Here is an 18,375-nt window from a genome sequence, read left to right as displayed (position 1 = left end):
TATAATGACAGGGTGAATGTGAATTATGACAGGGTGAATGTGAATTATTTGACCAGTTTAGAATCTCAATGACTCCTAAAAGAAATTACATAATTTTTTTTCAAGTCGCATCACTAAATTAAATTTTATCATTTATAACAAGAAAAATAATCCCTCCTTATTATTAACTAAAACGTAATATAAGTAAACGTTATGAAATAATGCATGATAACACCTGAAAATTATTGAAGCGTAAAAAAAAAAAAAAAAAAAAAAAAAAAACTTTTATATTGATGTTCAGAATGCAAAATAACAAAACAGAGCAACTTTATAAAATTCGATCTTTGTATTTTCACGCACTAATATGGTTCGAGAATCTAAAGTAAAATATGTTAACAAATTAGAGCAGACAATATTTTAAGTTACGAAATCGGACACACAATCGTAATTTTCCCTGAATTAACGTGTTTTTTTTATCTTGACGGAATTGGACTTTGCCGCAATCTGGAAAATAATTTTCCAATGGTTTATTTAGGGGAGCGGTGGAAAGTTTTCGATGTAATGTAATTTTTTAAGAATGTTTATTATTTTTTAATATTATTCAAAAGTATAAAAAATTTTTACATTATTTTAAATTATGTATTTCTAAAAGCAAATATTTTAAATCCAAAATTCGGGTGAATTTGGTCTAATAATTTTTGAAGAATGATATTTCTAAAAATCCTGATTTTTACATTTCTATTTCTCAATAACTTATAATTAATATTTTTTTTATCTCATTTAATGACCTTACGATACGAAATCATATCGGTTACAAATATTTTTTCCGAAATAACGGGTCTTTAAAAAAAATTTAACTGCTTTTTTTTTTTTTATTAAAGAAATTTGGTTAGTCTTTTTTGTAACAGATAACTCGTGAAATCAATAGATTTAAAAAATTATTCAGTTTTTTTTTCATTTTTAGGAATTCAAAAAAAAAAAAGATCCCATTATCGAATATAATTATTTAAACAAAAACCGAACTAGTTTCTGTGTTATCTACTTTCCTAGGGGCTCTGCAGAAATAGCAAACTTCAGGGCCTCTTAGGTCTGGCGACGACTTTCTTCTGAAAAAAAAAAGCAAACTTTTACTTTTTTTCTTATTTAGAAGTGTCCAAAGATGGCTTAAGAACAGTTTAAACATTATAAAAAGTGGAAAAAAAAATTTTTGACAACATAATTGAATCACATTTTTTGCCTAGTATTTCGAAACAGACTTCTGGAAATAACATGTAATTTATATAACAGGTATGATTCATTAACTGGTACAAAATACCTGTTCCAGAAAAATACCCTCTCTAACTTATATAAGCATTGGAGGAAAGTTTAAAACTTCAGGAGCGTTAAGAGGATACTTATACGGAGGGGGAAAAGCTTGATGGAAAATTCTCTTTCACCATCATATTTAATTCAAAATTTTGGGAAAAATTAATTCAAGTACACCTAAAGTAAACCATGAAGTTTCAAATACTGAAAAAAAAAATTCAAAATACCTAAAGCCAAACGAATTATGGCAAGATAACTTATTGGGGAAGTAATCCTGCAATAATTTAATTGCATTTTGAATTTTTTCTAAATTTTAAAATACTAATTGATCTGAACAGAATTCGCCATAAAAAGTTTCTTTCGCTGTGTAGCGTCCTCTTAAAATTAGCGGAACAGTAAAATAAATTGGATCATTTTTCAACAAGACTTTACTAGCTTAAAAATTATTTTGAAATTCTAATTTTTTAATGTTTATAAACTGTAAAAAATTGTTTAACATTTTTCACAAAATTAAGAAATTTTTTTTCAATAGTTTTAAAAACTGTAAAAATGTATCTTTTGATAAAAACTTTTTACAATTCAGTAGTTTTCAGAAAAATCTGAAATTATTTTGTAACATCCCTGTAAATTATTTTTTTTAATTGATTTATCGAAAATGAAGCATATCAAAATCGTGTTAAAATTTATAATCTAGTATATATTTTACAATAGTACTGAATCTTGTAAAGTCATAGATATCTTTTTTGGTATTTGGAAATTTTGAAAATGTTTATAATAAATAATTTTAGACACGTCAAGGTGTCAAAAAATAAAAAGACTATTTCAATTTAAAAAGATCTGATGATTTCATCAAAGAACTTTCCCTATTTATCAATTGGTTTTGTAATAATCTTTCATAATCCCTCTTCTCTGAGAGCAAAAGTATTTTATTAACTAAATTAATTCAAACAAAGCTATTGAAATTAAAAAATAATCATTCAAAAGCATAATAGACAGAAAAAATTCAACGTAATAAACCAAGTAGCAAAAATCTTTGACAACTCATTTTAGCACTAAAACTAAATATATATATATATATATTAATAATAAATAATTCTATATAATCATTATTTTATGGTTAAGATGCTTTAAGAAAAAGATGCACTTCCTTAAAGTTCATTTTTTTTAATAAATAAAACATGTAATTCCAAAAAGAGATAAATTAACTTACCTATAAAATGTATAAAATCCTCTTTTTGACAAATTTTTCTGTACAACTAAATGCAGCACATTAAACCTTCATATTTTAAGATTTTTGACTTTAAAATTCCCTCATAGATTTGTCTTATATTTAAATAACAAGGAGAAAAGGATAGTTGAAAATGTCTTTTGATTTGCCCTCCAGTCATGAAAAAAATATTTTGATATATATATATATATATGTGTGTGTGTGTAATTATTGTTCAGATGTATTTTAAGTAATTTATTTTCGGTGGATGAGTTATAAATTAAATGAAGACTAAATGACTTTTATACATATATATATGTATATGTAATATAAAAATTATAAATACTTTTGTATTAATAACAACATTAAAACTCTTTCGTTTTCATAAAATGTCTTTGGTAAAGAATAGGTGTAGAAATTCTATTTTGGGACTTCAAGGCTGAAAACATACCATTGACTTATAATTAGAATTATATTTCAAAGGAGGAGTCATTTTTAGAATCTTGTCCCTCTTTCACTTCCATATTAGGAAGTATTAAATGATTTTCCTTAATGCGTAAGGTTACAAGACTGAGCCTCTTTACTCATTTTCCATTAGTATTTAATGCGGGAGCGATGGTTTTCGCATGTCTCTTGCTGAATAATGTGTTCCCTGCAAGATCTGACGGAACGATCCGGAGTTTTGTCCACACCCCTCCCTTGTGGAGTGTGGATGTGAACTGTTATAACCGCCAGTCTACCTTTGAATAAACCTTTTGAGAACGTATATGGTTTACGACTGAATTATTCAAGCTGAATACAACAATAACAAGGATGTAGGCCTGCTATTATATATATATACATATATATATATAGGTTCAAAATGAAGATAATCAAAGGAAAATTACAGACATGAAAAAAAAGGATAAATTTTTTTTTAAAAAATCCGGAAAATAAAAGATATTATCTTTATCAGCCCACACGATTAAAACCGCAAAAAAAGAGTGCTTACTGATATTGTATCAATATAGCCACAGCAAAATATATTAATACAATAGCGTGAGGAGCACTCAAAAATTTTTTTTACGAAAATTACAACAAATAAAATAGAACACAAAAAGTAAAAATAACACATAAAAACAGAAAATAAAAAACAGAATAAAACATAGATGAAATATAAGTTTCATCTATAAAGCGAGTAGCGAATTTAAATGTACTTACATAAACGGGAAATTTTTGCGGATATAATCGTGTGGGCTGATGAAAAGATTATATCTTTTATTTTACGGGTTTTTTAAAAAAATGTTATCCTTTTTTTTTCTTCAGTTTGTTTTTTTTAAATTTTTTCTCTCCCCCCTTTTTTTCATATGTCTGTAATTTTCCTTTGTTTATATTCATTTTGAACCTATCTAATGAGTTCAGTTTACTTGCAGCTTATGCGCAATAAATTATACTTATTGTTTTTCTTGATTTTCTTCATGTTTTTTTGTATTTGTTTATTTTGTTGTGTGTGTGTATATATATATACACTGAGGGGCCAAATTATTATGACCACCCCTTCAGTACGCTGTTGGGCCACCTTTTGCACGTATTACTGCCTTAATTCGTCTGGGCATTGATTCTATGAGATGTTGGTAGGAGGTAGAAGGCATGCCAGACCATGCTCGCTGAACTGCACTTGCCAATTCCTGCAAATTTGATGGTACTAGTTTCATCTGTCTGAGCGCCAGTTCAATTTCATCCCACAAATTCTCAATTGTATTGAGATCTGAGGATTGTGCTGGCCAAAAAAGCAAGTTAAATTCTCCGTCATGCTCTTCGAACCATCTGAGGACAATGCCAGCTTTATGACAAGGAGCGTTGTCCTGCTGGAAGTATCCATCATCGCTAGAGTACACCATTGACATAAACGGATGTACTTGATCTGCGATGATACTTAAATACCCTTGGGCTATAAGGCGTTGTGGTACAGGAATTAAAGGACCCATACAATACCAAGAGGACATTCCCCATACCATAACGTTGCCGCCACCAGCTTGAAGTGTCGTGGCAATGCAGTTGGGGTCATCCCAGTGGCGTAGCGAGCTGAACTCGCGCCCGGGGCACAATACCATTTTAGCGCCCCCCATTCGAAAACCATATAGTAGTATATGTAAAATATGCTCCCAAATTATTAAATAAATAATGTAAAGTAAATAAAGTCATAGGCTCAAGCTAGACTTTAAATTTGAGACAAAAAATGCAGTTGAGAAAACAAGACTAGATTCTGAATTGTATATGATCATCTAGAATTAGTTCAAAAGATACCTATTATTTATTTTACATAATATTTTAAAAACACGCAGTTTTAAAACAATAAAAAAGTAAATATTTATTATCTCTAAGGAGATACATATATTTAATAATATGGTTATAATACATTAATAAAACTAATTACTATGTATAAATTATTCGCTTTTGATTAAGCAAATTTATCAATAATAGTTATCATCAAAGTTGATCATTACAAATTTGTTTCTTTCCACAATTAATGTTAGGACACTTAGACGATCTTGTCCCATCGTTGATCGTAGATATGTCAAAATTAATTTTAATTTGCGGAATGAACGTTCGCAGCTAGCAGTTGATATTGAGATAGTCAGGAGTACTTGAAGTGCCACTCTTAGGTTTGGAAAAACATCTTCTCCATACGAGATTATAAAAGTACAACATTCTAATAGAGTTTTTGGTTCAATTTCTTTTCTACTGTGGAGTAACATTTTGCAGTCACATATTTCGATAAGAAGTTCTATTCCATTGAAATCTGTATTATAAAATTCGCCCAAATTTTTTTTCAAGGTCGTTATCAACATTATCCTCGTTTAATAAATTTTCAATGTCTAGTAGAAATCCAAATATGAAATAAAGGTCACTTAATCGTGTACATATTTCTTGTTGCAGGCGATCAAGAACGCTTTTCATAACGCGAGAAATTTCACTTTCTGTGGAAAAAAAAACAACATCTCTAGCCAATTCTCCGAGCATTTTGCGGCGTCTTCTTACACGTATTGTTGCATCAATATCCCATTTTTCACAAAGAGACTTCGTTTTTTCTATTGCCTCTTCACAGGGCTTGTCTCGAATTTCGGGTAGTTCAATCGCTAATGATTCAAGATCATTGAACCCTTCTCTAAAATTCATTCTAGGATCTTGTAATCTGAGCTGCTCACGATCAATCCTCCTTAAGATTTCATATTAGAAATGAACTAAAGTTATGAAACTAAAAGTTAGTACATTTTGAAACAGAATTGTAGCTTCACTTCTGATGTCACTTGTAGTGATAGTGTCCTTTGCTAATTTTTCTAATAGTTCTACTATATTCTCTAGCCCATTGATGATAACGCTAACCACTTGTATTCTGCCGCTCCATTGTGTTTCAGATTCACGTTTGACAGTTTCTGTTAAAGCATTTTTTAATAATTCCCATCGTAACGTTGAGCGTGAAAAAAACAGATATATGCTTTCTGTGGTCTGCAGCTTGTTAAAGAAATATCATCGGAATTTAATTATTTTATAATTGTATTTTTGATCGAGGCTGCATCTTTAGCATGTATTTCAATAACCCCCCCCCCCCAAAAAAAAAAGATTTTTTGATGGAAACTTTTTTATTCATAAAATCAACATCTACATACCTAACGACTTGGGACATTTGTTCTCGATGAGAGATATCAGGAGTTGAATCAAGCAAAAGTCCATAATATTTATTCTTTTGATATCGTTTATTAGTTGATTTCGAACTGTAGATGCCAGAAGATGAATGAATTCATTTTGGATCTGTGTTGACAAATATGAGACAGTTTTTGGAGTTTCTGTGGCATGTTAAAGATGATTTGCTAGTAGCGAATCAAACTGAGCTACAAGTTTAAGTAAAGATAATAGGTTTCCAACTTTTGTACCAACTTGAAGTGCTAGTTTTTTAACATGGCTTCATTATTTGTTTTATTACTTACCAAAAATGCCTTGAATGCACGAAATAACTAAAACGTTAATATTTCGAGTATTTCCCTAATTTGTTGCAGACTTCCACTACCTGTCGAAAGTATCAAAGATACGTACAGTCACGGAAAAAGTATCCAGAAGGTAACAAATAAGGAATCATTTATTTTTTTAATACAGATATTTCTCAGGCACACAACAAATACGGCGTTTGCGTCCTTTCCTAGAAACGGCAAAACGCTGTATTTGTTGTGTGTCTCCTTTCGATCCTTTAGTTGTTATTTTCCGGCTACTTTTTTCCGTGTCCATATAAGTACATTAGACTGTACATATAAGTACATTAGAGTGCTATTGTTATCGTTTTAACAAGCGTAAGCTACATTGCGTTTATGGAAATAAAAATAAATATTGTTCTGGAGGAAAGAATGTTTGTACTTTGTAAACTTCAACTATTTTTAACATATTGTTTCATCAGACAAATCAAGAAAGGAGATAATTTCTGTTACCACACAGCGTTGATGCCATAAGCAAGTGCTGTCGGACACAGGTCGAGTCAGCCCTGCCAGTAGACAAGACGTGCCATTTCTATTATGAATATATTATTACTGTTTGATTTAGTAAGACTATTAGTGTTCCTTTTTATTTATGAATTAACATTAATTATATTACACTGGCACTAAAATTAAAATATGTTTTCCAGAAACCAATGATAATAAAAATAAAAATTATCCAGCAATTTTTTGTTTTGCGGACCATTTGGCGCCCCTTTGTGAGTAGCGCCCGGGGCATGATGACCCCCCTTGCCCACCCTCACTACGCCACTGGGTCATCCGCACGATGCGTTTGAAATCGTGATTCATCGGACCACATGACCCTCCTCCAGTCATCTACTGTCCAATGTTTGTGCTCCTTTGCAAATTGGAGACGTCTGCGCTTATTTAAAGTAGACAGTAGAGGCTTACGAACAGGTCGTCTGCTTCCATACCCTATACGGCGCAATATGCGTCGCACAGTCCGTTCACAGTTGCTCCTTGATTAAGATCACTTGCAATTTGTCGCACTGTTGCTCTCCTGTTGCGTTGCACAACCCTGGCCAGCCTTCTCTCTGATCGAGATTTCAGTACCCTGTGACGACCACAAGTCTGACGTTGAGACCCGGTTTTTTGCTTGATTGTCCATTCTTTGTACACATTAACAACTGCTGCTCTAGAACACTTCACAAGTGCAGCCGTTTTGCAGATACTCGTTCCGACTCATCTCGCACCCACAATCATTCCATGTTGAAATTCAGTTAAATCACTTTTCTTTCCCATATCTGAGCAAGCAACACATTATAACTGATGACTCACTTGTCCAGCATTCCCGTGTTATAGTTATCTTACCCTCTAGCGGCAGTGCTGTGACGCAATAACTCATTTGCATAAAACTCTGAGGTGGTCATAATAATTTGGCCACTCAGTGTATATATATATATAGATAGATGAAAAATTTGAATTCAGAAAAACAGATTCAAAGACAAAATTTTTAATAAACCAAAGACATGGGTTTGCAGATGATTCGAATTAAGAAAATGTATGTTTAATTTTCTGTTTTCACTGAGTAAATTTCAGCGTTTTTGCTATAACTTTGGAAGTTTTTTTGTATTATCTTATAATTGATATCAAATCACTCCAAATAAAACAAGTCGTAACTTGCATTTTTTTTCTTTTTTTAAACCTCTTTTTTTTCAAAACTTCTGTTGTTGTTAATTTACGTCGCACTAGAGCTGCACAGTGGGCTATTGGCGACGGTCTGGGAAACATCCCGGAGGATGATCCGAAGACATGCCATCACAATTTTGATCCTCTGCGGAGGGGATGGCACCCCCGCTTCGGTAGCCCGACGACCTGCTCGCGAAGTCGAGCACTATTCAAAACTTCTATGCCCCTTGAAAGTTTAAATCATTGTACAACTCTGCTTAGTCATATTAAAAAAAAAAATCAGTAAGCTAAGATCAGATTCAAGCAATTTCGAATTATTTCATATGTGATTTTAAGCATAAATTTATACACAGTATTCTTTCAGACTTCATGCTTTTTAATTATCTATATAATGCAACACAATTTAGAATGGTCAGAGAGCCAAATGTGTACTTACTCTAAGATCTAAGCTCAATTTATGTTCTTTTATATCATTGTCCTGCAGTTTGAAACTTCTGAAACCATTTTTTCATCAGTTAAGTCACAGAGATTCTAGGCATGAATTTAGGTATATCAACGTGAAGTTTTGGTCAGTTTATTGACATGAAAGTGATCTCATATGTAATAATTATAAACAGTGCATACAATAAAAAAAAAAGTCACACCTAATTACCTTTTGATATAGTGATCAGATTTCGACATAGAGTGCAAAAAAAAAAAAAAAAAGGAAAAAAAAACGGACGAAACTGATAAACTTTTGATCTAATCTCATCAGATCCTCACATTCTAGGACTGAATCTTAATGGTTCCAAGGTTGACCTCAAATAAGCTAATTAACTAGTGCAGACGATATTTTATGTCATGAAATAGACGCAAAAAACGTAATTTCTCTGTAACATATCTTATTTTGGCTGATGATGTGGATCTTTGACTCCTAAAATATAGGGGGTAACCACAATTTAAAAAATATGGTCCCCATAGTTTGTCAAAAGAGCATTCCAAAATTTGGACTCCTTAATGTTAATTTTACTTATTGTGTATTTCGCCATAGCGGATCGAAAAATTTTTACACAAAAAATAAATGAAATTCAAAATTTCAATTGCAAAATAATTCATTTATAAAAAGATAATTCCATGTAAAAAATAACTTTTAGTAAATATTTATAATTTTTTATTTAAGTTTATTTTAAACTATATTTTAAAAGTCACCAAGTCAAACTCAAAAGTGTATTAAATATACACAAAGTCAAATTCAAAAGTGTATTAAATATATAGTTTCCCTTTTTTTTGTTGTTGATAGATATAGGCTTTTGACTCTCAAAACATAGAGGGGGAGGGTAGACAACCTGGACAATAACAATCTTGAAAATATGATCCTAATAGTTTAGTTACTATCAGGATTACATTATAAACTTATATATTTTTAACTCAAAAATTAAAATTTGTTTTACTTTTATGCTATTACAAAACATTTCAAACTTGCATTTTTGGTTCCAAAAAAAATTGAACTTTACTCTTTTATTCCCAGAAATTCAAATATTTCGACTAAGATTTTTTTGGTAAATATGTGATTTTAGTTGCAACTTTTAATGGACTAAAGGTTTTTTGTATTTTTTGGGGGGAGGGGGGAGTAATGATTATTTTTACAAAATCAATTTATTATAGAAAATGTTAAAGCAATATTTTATCTCACCTTTACAATACATCCTTAATTGCAATTTCCTTTTTTGGTGTAACCTGTAATTTTTCAAATGTTTCTCACGGCTTATATCTCATATTAATCGTGACTTAATTGAAAAAAAAAAGAATTGAATATAATTTTCAAGAAAAAAAAGTTTTTCAGTTATAGAAAATGTATATACAAAAATATTAAAAACAATTTATTAAAAATAAATCTTTCAACATAATTAAATTTCAAGAGAACATCCTGAAATTTTCAAAAGAGAATACAAAAAAATTGAGCTGTATGTATAAAAAAAAAATCGTATGGCACAAAACATAACATCAAATAAAATTAATCTAAAACTAGAATGTAATTTGTTAAAATGCAGCATGAAAAGGTAGGCATTCTTTCATTTTTTCCACAACTTGTAAAGTTTCTAAAGAAAAATAAAAAAAAAGAAATTTATAGTTATTATAAAGTGTAAGAATGATTTGTGAAAAAGATAGACACAAATAATTTTGCAGAAATACCTCAATAATTTGCATGTCCGAGCGAGTATAACCTTTTGATAAAACATAAATGGAAGCTTCTGATGCATCAACTGCTGATGAGGTCATTAAATGCCACCAACCAAGTGTAAATTCTATTTCAGATAACATTCTAAAAAAAAAAAAAAAAAGAAAATTGTAAAAAATAATAAATTAAAGAAAAAATACCAAAATGTACATGTACAGTGTACAAAATTAAAAAGTTAACACCCTAAATAACTATTGATCAAATGATCAAGTTTTCATACACTCGAACTCAATGTTTTAAGGGCTGTAACTTGTTTAACTACCAATTAATAAGAGAAGGCATTCTGCATCTTAAAAGCTTGATGATTTTTTTTTCTTTTAATTCTTCGATCTTTTTTTTTAATTATTAAGAACTATAACAGGGTGGCCACTCAAATCAGATTTCAAATTTCCCTGATTTTTCCAGGTTTTCCAGATAAAAATCTGAAAATTTCCAGGTTTTTGTTTCTTTTTTCTTATAAAGTGTAGGATGTGTACAAGAAAAGTGTCGGTAGTAGGGAACCGATTATCCGGAATAATCGGGACCATCGCTATTCCGGATAATTGATTTTTCCGGTTTTCTGAATTGCTACAAAAAGGTGTTTTTTTATTGTAAAAACCAACTAAAAAAAATTTTTTTTTTGGAAATAATCTTAAAAAGAAAAAGCGATGATGTAATACACTAATGATTATTTCAAAAATGATGGTAAAGTAAACATCTTTAAAAAAAGAAAGAAAAATCCTAAAATCTTATGAGGAAAAAAACATTTTTTTTATAAAAATGGCAGGAAAATTTATCGAATTTCGTTCCGGTTTTTTGGTTTTCCGATTTCCGGATAACGGGTTCTGTACTGTATTATAAAATATTTTATTCAAAATATTATTTTTTTAACATATCATCTTGAAAAAAATAATTAATTTAGACAATTTGGCAAGATTTTTTATTTAATTTTTAAGGTTTTGGTACAAAATTTTGAATCAAAAATCATTAATGCAACAATTGTAAAGATTTGTCGACAAACATTGCTGTTAGCGATTGTAAAAAAATGTGATTGGTTGGTTTGCTGAGAAAAAATAATTCATAGATTTCTTTGAATGGGAGTAGAAAAGCTTTCAGAAAAAGGGTACAATATAAGGTCTATTATTATTCAACTATAACCAACTAATTTTTGGAGAATTTCATTAAGTTGAAAATACAAAAACATTTTGTCAAAATAGAAAAAAAAATTAACACCAAAGCATCGGAACAAACTTGAGCCATAAATAAATTCAGCCCAAGGACACAATTTAAAAACAGAAACTAATTTCCTAATCCCTTTTTCCACCTCCACCACAATCGTTTCTAAATTGCACAGTCCCATAGTGGTCAAAGGTTTCTGCATTCGTTTAGCAACCGTGACAGAATTTTATGTGGCATTCTAGTTTAACAGAGCTGTAATGGAGCAAATTTTGATGCAAGCAAAGTATCGTTAAGTTGATGATATTTCAACTGATTGGCAATACATTTCCGTTTAAAAAAAGTGGGTATAATGGATGAAATAATTTAAATTAAGAAAATTAGAAAATAATTTAAATTGGTGAAATTAAAAAAATTATCAAAGAAAAAATTCCCAGCTTTTCTTTAAAATTCCCTGATTTTTCCAGGTTTTTATCCAAATTTCCCTGATATTTCCAGGTTTTTTCCAGTATAAAAAAATTCCCTGATAATTCCAGGTTTTCCAGGTGGGTGGCTACCCTGTATAAAATTATCACTGTAACTTGCTTTCATATCTGTACTGCCTCATTTACATTGCGTAAAGGGGGGGGGGAACACCTAGAAACTGAATAACTTTTGATCTAATGATCGGATTTTCATGTACTAGAACTCAATAGTTTGAGGACCTCACCTTAAATATGCTAATTTCTTAGTGCAGGCGATAGTTTAAGTTACGAAATCAGGCACAAAAACGTACTTTGTGTGTATAAACATGCCCTTTCTTAAAGGATTTGGATTCCTGATCCTCAAAATATGGAAGAAGGATAGTCGCAATCTAGAAAACATAGTTCCAATTGTTTAGGCAGCAGAACAATCTAAAGTTAGGACCCCTTAAACTTAATGTTAATTTCAAGTTTTGCGTATTTCACTCAATCTCGGGAACTTGTTCAGCGAATCAAAATATTTTTGCGCACACAATTATAAAATTCGTTAATCTATACATTATTTTACGTAAAAATTATTTCTAATAATTACTTTATTTAATAATATTTAAAGAATTAGGAATAGTTCTCTAGGAATGACTATTAAAAATATAATAACTCGAGGGGGGGGGAGGCTATTGGGACCATATTTTCCAGACTGTGATTACTCTATTTTGAGGATTAGTTTTCACTTTTTTATTTTGCACACTGCACATTTATTTCTTTGTCAATTTCAATTTTTTTGTATTATGGTATTATTCTGAGATATTTGACACAATGAAAGAAAATTCTACCATTTTAGTATTTTATTTCAGTAATTTACTAAAACAGAACTTGTCCATTTATTAAAATTTTATTTTCAGACACAATGTTTAAAAATTAAGAATGTTTTAAAATTTAAAGTATTTTTGAATTAATTATAAAATTAAATTAGTTAACAGTTTCACTTAATAAATAGCTGCATTTGGTTTTTTAAAAGCTTTTTATCATTTTAACACATCATATAACATAATTTTGTTGTCTTTCTGTTTGATAAATTTATAAAGAGAAAACATAAAACAACCATTTTATGCCTTATAATTTTTTTTAAAGGAGCCGTTCAAATATTATATAAGCTCTTGAAGGAGCTGATGGGTGTGTTATTTGCTTATTTTTGCTAACAAAGGAAGGGTGTGAGCAATGATTAAGTAAGACATTAAAATCTTCTTTTCAAAATTTTCTTCTAAAGTAAAATAAAAAAACATAACAAAAAATTACGCATGGAAAAATTTCAAAACTAGTTTTGAAAAAGTTTCAAAGTTTAACTCAGGGTGAAAAGAAATTTCTTGGAAGAGTTTTAGAAGTCAAAAGTTTTGAACACAAAAGTAATAAACAAAAGATTTCTGTGGTGTGGCTAAATAAAAAGGGAGAAAGAAAGGGGATGACTAACATTAAGTCAACTTAAGATTAAATGCAATTTAGAAAGTAATTATGTAAAGGCCGAAAAAGATGATAGTGGGGTACATTGGAAGTGGGTACAAAATTTCAGGTAAGAGCGACAGTGGAACATGCTGAAAAAAAGAAGGAAGAGAAAACAACTTATACAGTAAAATTACTCACCAGACTCATAGTTAGGAATGCGGACAAAATGTTTATTGACAACTTAACATTATTGAAAAACAAAAATGCTTGGCAAACATGCCAACACAGAAAAACTCGGCCTAAGCCGAAAAAACCAAACAAACACTATTGAGAAAAAGCAACAACTGAACTGTTTCTTCGTTATGAAGATAGGCAAGAAAAACCTCACCAAAAAAATTAAAAGTTTACGAATATCGCATTGGTTGGACGGAGAAGGATCAGAGGGGCAAATCACAGAGCTGCAAATATTGGCCAACTGGCGAAATTAATTGTTAAGCTCCATGCCAAACATGAAGCAGGGTTGTCAAAAGTGGTGACACACCTGGAAAAGAATTTTGTGGAATGTTCTGGAACATTCTTGGCGCCATCATAAGATCAAAGGGCCGCATTGCATTTGATGCAAGCCGAAACGTGGGAAACGGACTTGGGGTCACTCCTTCTCAATCCAACAAAGGGGTTTGCTGACTGGACATACATCTTGCTGTCAGCGAAGCAACAAAACGAGGAATCTTCTTTTAAAGGAAGAACATAAATGCAGAGAAATATTACTTTCCCAAGGTTACAAAATAAATACTTGCGGCTTAAAACTTAAATATTACATGAAATTATTGCAAGGAATTATTGAATACTGACAAATAAATAACATTAATTACAAGTGTAAAAAGAAGAAATTAAAAAACATACAATTAAAAGTTTATTACAAATTTAACAGTTACAATTTTAACTTACGTAATTATTTAAGCTGTTTATTACATTATTAACAAATTAACAAATGATTATTAAATTAGATGAATGATTAGATAATGAATGAAATTAGAATTAACAAATGATTTTAATTAATATGTAGTATACCATACTACAATTTCAAAAGAATATCCAGCTCAAAATTACAAAATGAATAAAAACGTAAAATTTGTTCAATGCAAAGTTACATCTTTTTATTTGAATTTAATCTCAAAACTAGTACAAAGCTAAAGCCAGTGGCGTAGCGAGGGGGGAGCAAGGGGGTGCATCATGCCCCGGGCGCTACCCATAGAGGGGGGCCAAATGGTCCGCAAAACAAAAAATTGCTGGATAATTTTTATTACAATTGATTTCTGGAAAATATATTTTAAATTTAGTGCCAGTGTAATATAATAAATGTTAATTCGTAAATAAAAAGGAACACTAATAGTCTTACTAAATCAAACAGTAATAATATATTCATAATAGAAATGGCACGTCTTTTCTACTGGCTGGGCTGACTCAATCTGTGTCTGTCAGCACTTCCTTATGGTACCTACCCTGTGTGGTTACATAAATTATCTCCTTTCTTGATTTGTCTGATAAAATAATATGTTATAATAAATATTTGCAGTGTACAAAGTACAAACATTCTTTCTTTCTCAACACTATTTATTTTTATTTCTATAAACGCAATGTACCTTACTCTTGTTATTTTAAAATGATAACAATAACACTCTAATGTACTTGTATGTACAGTCACGGAAAAAAAGTATCCGGAAAATAAAAACTGAAGGATCGTCTATTTTTTAATATAGATACTTCTCAGACACACAACAAATACAGCGTTTTGTCGTTTCTAGGAAAGGACACAAACGCCGTATTTGTAGTGTGCTTGTGTCTGTATTAAAATCTTATCTGATCTTATCTGTATTAAAAAACAAATGATTCTTTATTCGTTACTTTTCGGATACTTTTTTCCGTGATTGTACATACCCGTGACACTTGCGACAGGTTGTGGAAGTCCGCAACAAATTAGGGAAATATCCGAAGTATTAACGTTCAAGTTATTTTGGGCGTGTATTTTTCAGTTTCGCGTCCTTGTTATCGCGCTCGGCTTAGAATCAAATTGAAATGTTATTAAATATTAAAAGTTTAATGTTAGCATAAATTATAGTATATGTGTTTCTACCTTTCAAGTTCCAGGCATTCTTGGTAAATAATAAAACAAATAAAATTACTTACTACATCTACTCGACGATTCTATTATTCAGTGAATAGGGTATGAAATAATTTGTTAACAGTGTTCAATAAAACAATAATAGACAATATTCAATTTTTGTTACTATTTATAGTAATAAAAATTAAGAATTCTTAATTTACAGTAAATATTGCTTATCTGGGGTACAACCTAAAACCAGCAACTTTTTTCTACACTTTTCAAAACTATCACATTAATAAGCACTGGATTTGGACATCTCTTAAAGCCAATTTTAACAACTTACCTTAGTTGATTTTTGAATTTAACTAAAAAAAGATAGTTTACCAACTCTATAGAAAATTAAGATAAAACTACCTAAACTCAGCTCTTTCTTTTGCAGTGCACCGTTTTTCCAAGTATAGTTTACAGTTAAGCTGAACTTATCTAAATTTGTCTTTACACAGGTTAGAATGAATATAAAACCTTAGTTTCAAGCTTTGGCTGGTTGCAAATTGGTTTTGCACTTAGATTTAAAAATTATAAAGCATTATTTGTAAATTGTGATAAGCATTCGTTGAATTTAGTAGGAGTTATTGCAGCTGAACAAGATTCACTCGTTGTGACATGTTTTGGAATAATTGAAAACATATATCTCTTTTTCTCACGTTCAACGTTACGATGGGAATTATTAAAAAATGCTTTAACATAAACTGTCAAACGTGAGTCTGAAACACGATAGAGTGCCAGAATACAAACGGTTAACGTTATCGTAAATGGGCTAGAGAATATAGTAGAACTATTAGAAAAATTAGCAGAGGACACCACCACTACAAGTGACACCAGAAGTGAAGCTACAATTCTGTTGCAAAATATACTAACTTTAAGTTTCATAACTTAAGTTCATTTCTGGTATGAAATCTTAAGGAGGATTGATCGTGTGCAGCTCAGATTACAAGATCCTAGAATGAATTTTAGAGAAGCGTTCCATGATCTTGAATCATTAGCGAGTGAACTAGCCGAAATTCGAGACAAGCTCTGTGAAGAGGCAATAGAAAAAACGAAGTCTCTTTGTGAAAAATGGGATACTAATACAACAATACGAAGACGCCTCAAAATTCCTGGAAAATTGACTCGATGCTGGTCTTTCCGTAGAAAGTTATATTTCTCGCATTATGAAAAGCGTTCTTGATCGTCTCCAACAAGAAATATGTACACGATTAAGTGACCTTAATTTCAAATTTGGATTTCTACTAGACGTTGAAAATTTATTAAACAAGGATAATATTAATAACGACCTTGAAAAAAATTTTTAAAATTTGGGTGAATTTTACAATACTGATTTCAATGGAATAAAACTCTATATCGAAATATAAGACTGCAAAATGTTACTCCGCAGTAGAAAAGAAATTGAACCTAAAACTCCTTTAGAATTTCTTACTTTTATAATCTTGTATGGAGAAGATGTTTTTCCAAACCTGAGTGTGGCTCTTCAAATACTCCTGACTATCTCAGTATTAATTTCTAGTAGCGAATGTTCACTCAGCAAATTAAAATTAATTTTGACACATCTACGATCAACAGTGGGACAAGATCGCATAAGTGACTTAGATTTTTAAGTGTGGAAAGAGAAAAATTTAAAATGATCAACTTTGATGATATTATTGATAGATTTGCTTCATCAAAAGCAAGGAAAATTTATTCATAGTAATTAGTTTTATTAATGTTTTATAATCATATTATTATTAAATATATGTATCTCCTAAGAAATAATAAATATTTTCTTTTTTACTGTTTTAAAACTGCGTGCATTTAAAATATTTCTTTATAAATATGTAAAATAAATAATAGGTATCGTTTGAACTTATTTTAGATGATCATATACATTTCAAAATCTAGTTTTGTTTTCTCAACTACACTTTTTGTCTCAAATTTAAAGCCGAGCTTGAGCATATGACTTTATTTATTTTACTTCATTTATTTATTAATTTGCGAGTAAATTTTACATATAATATTATATGGTTTTCGAATGGGGGGCGCTAAAAAGGTATTGTGCCCCGGGCGCGAGTTGAGCTCGCTACGCCACTGGCTAAAGCCAAAACTGGGCTGAGAGTTCAACTTTTTGGGAGGGAGTTTGTGAATCGCTTATTTTTTTGCTGATAAGGGGAGGGTCCAAAATTGCCAGAAATATGCTTACATAATATTTGAACAGCCACAAAGTAGCAACTCCTTGCAATATTTCGAACAAATATGCAGAAAAGTATGTGTGCTTCTGTAGCTAATAGTGTAAATAAAGCTAAAAGGCAATACTTTAATACATAATAAAAATCAATAAATATTTGTTTTTAATTGGCAAATTGAGAAACTTGCTACAATACTTTAGTAAGTACTGCAACTATGTAAGAATAGAGCAATTAACTTAATTAGGTACTTCATGTAAGATTATAGCAAAAGTTTAAATGTTTGAGTTTCAATCAAGATTACCCGATTATAACCGGAAATAAAGCACTATTAGGAGAAAGAATTCGAAGGCGTTGATCTATATCAGCTAAAAGGCGACCCTGTAATTAAAAAGAACAAAATTAAAATTCAAAGACGCATTTATTGAGAATTACAAACCATTTAAGTGAATAAAAGGAGAAGTTGCTTTTTTTTATTACAATAAAATGCACGTTAACAAAAACAAAAATTCACATTACAATTGCTTTTATTCATTAATAAAGAAAAGTTAGCTTTTAAAATAGGTAAGGTAAATTGTAACAAAGGTAATGCAAACTGTAACATTATAGCAGATTAAATAGCAGCAATGAAATTTA

At 30.3% G+C, this 18,375-nt stretch overlaps 1 protein-coding gene across 1 annotated transcript in view; it reads right to left on the bottom strand.

Moving 5' to 3' along the window:
• Window positions 1–9,983: 9,983 nt before the first annotated feature.
• The window catches only part of LOC107437982 (uncharacterized), a 34,132-nt gene continuing 25,740 nt past the window's right edge, over window positions 9,984–18,375 (bottom strand). Inside the window, exons 21-23 of the mRNA XM_043040397.3 lie at window positions 18,044–18,120; window positions 10,318–10,447; window positions 9,984–10,223 (exon numbers count right to left, since the gene is read on the bottom strand). Coding sequence (XP_042896331.3) covers window positions 10,197–10,223; window positions 10,318–10,447; window positions 18,044–18,120 — 234 coding nt within the window. The 3' untranslated portion in view covers window positions 9,984–10,196. The remainder of the gene's footprint in view (window positions 10,224–10,317; window positions 10,448–18,043; window positions 18,121–18,375) is intronic.

The sequence above is a fragment of the Parasteatoda tepidariorum genome, chromosome 5 (genome assembly GCF_982258835.1).
Source record: "Parasteatoda tepidariorum strain Cologne lab strain chromosome 5, Ptep-v5.0, whole genome shotgun sequence".
In the NCBI taxonomy this organism is placed as follows: Eukaryota; Metazoa; Arthropoda; class Arachnida; order Araneae; family Theridiidae; genus Parasteatoda; species Parasteatoda tepidariorum.
This window is presented reverse-complemented; position numbering and strand designations above follow the sequence as displayed.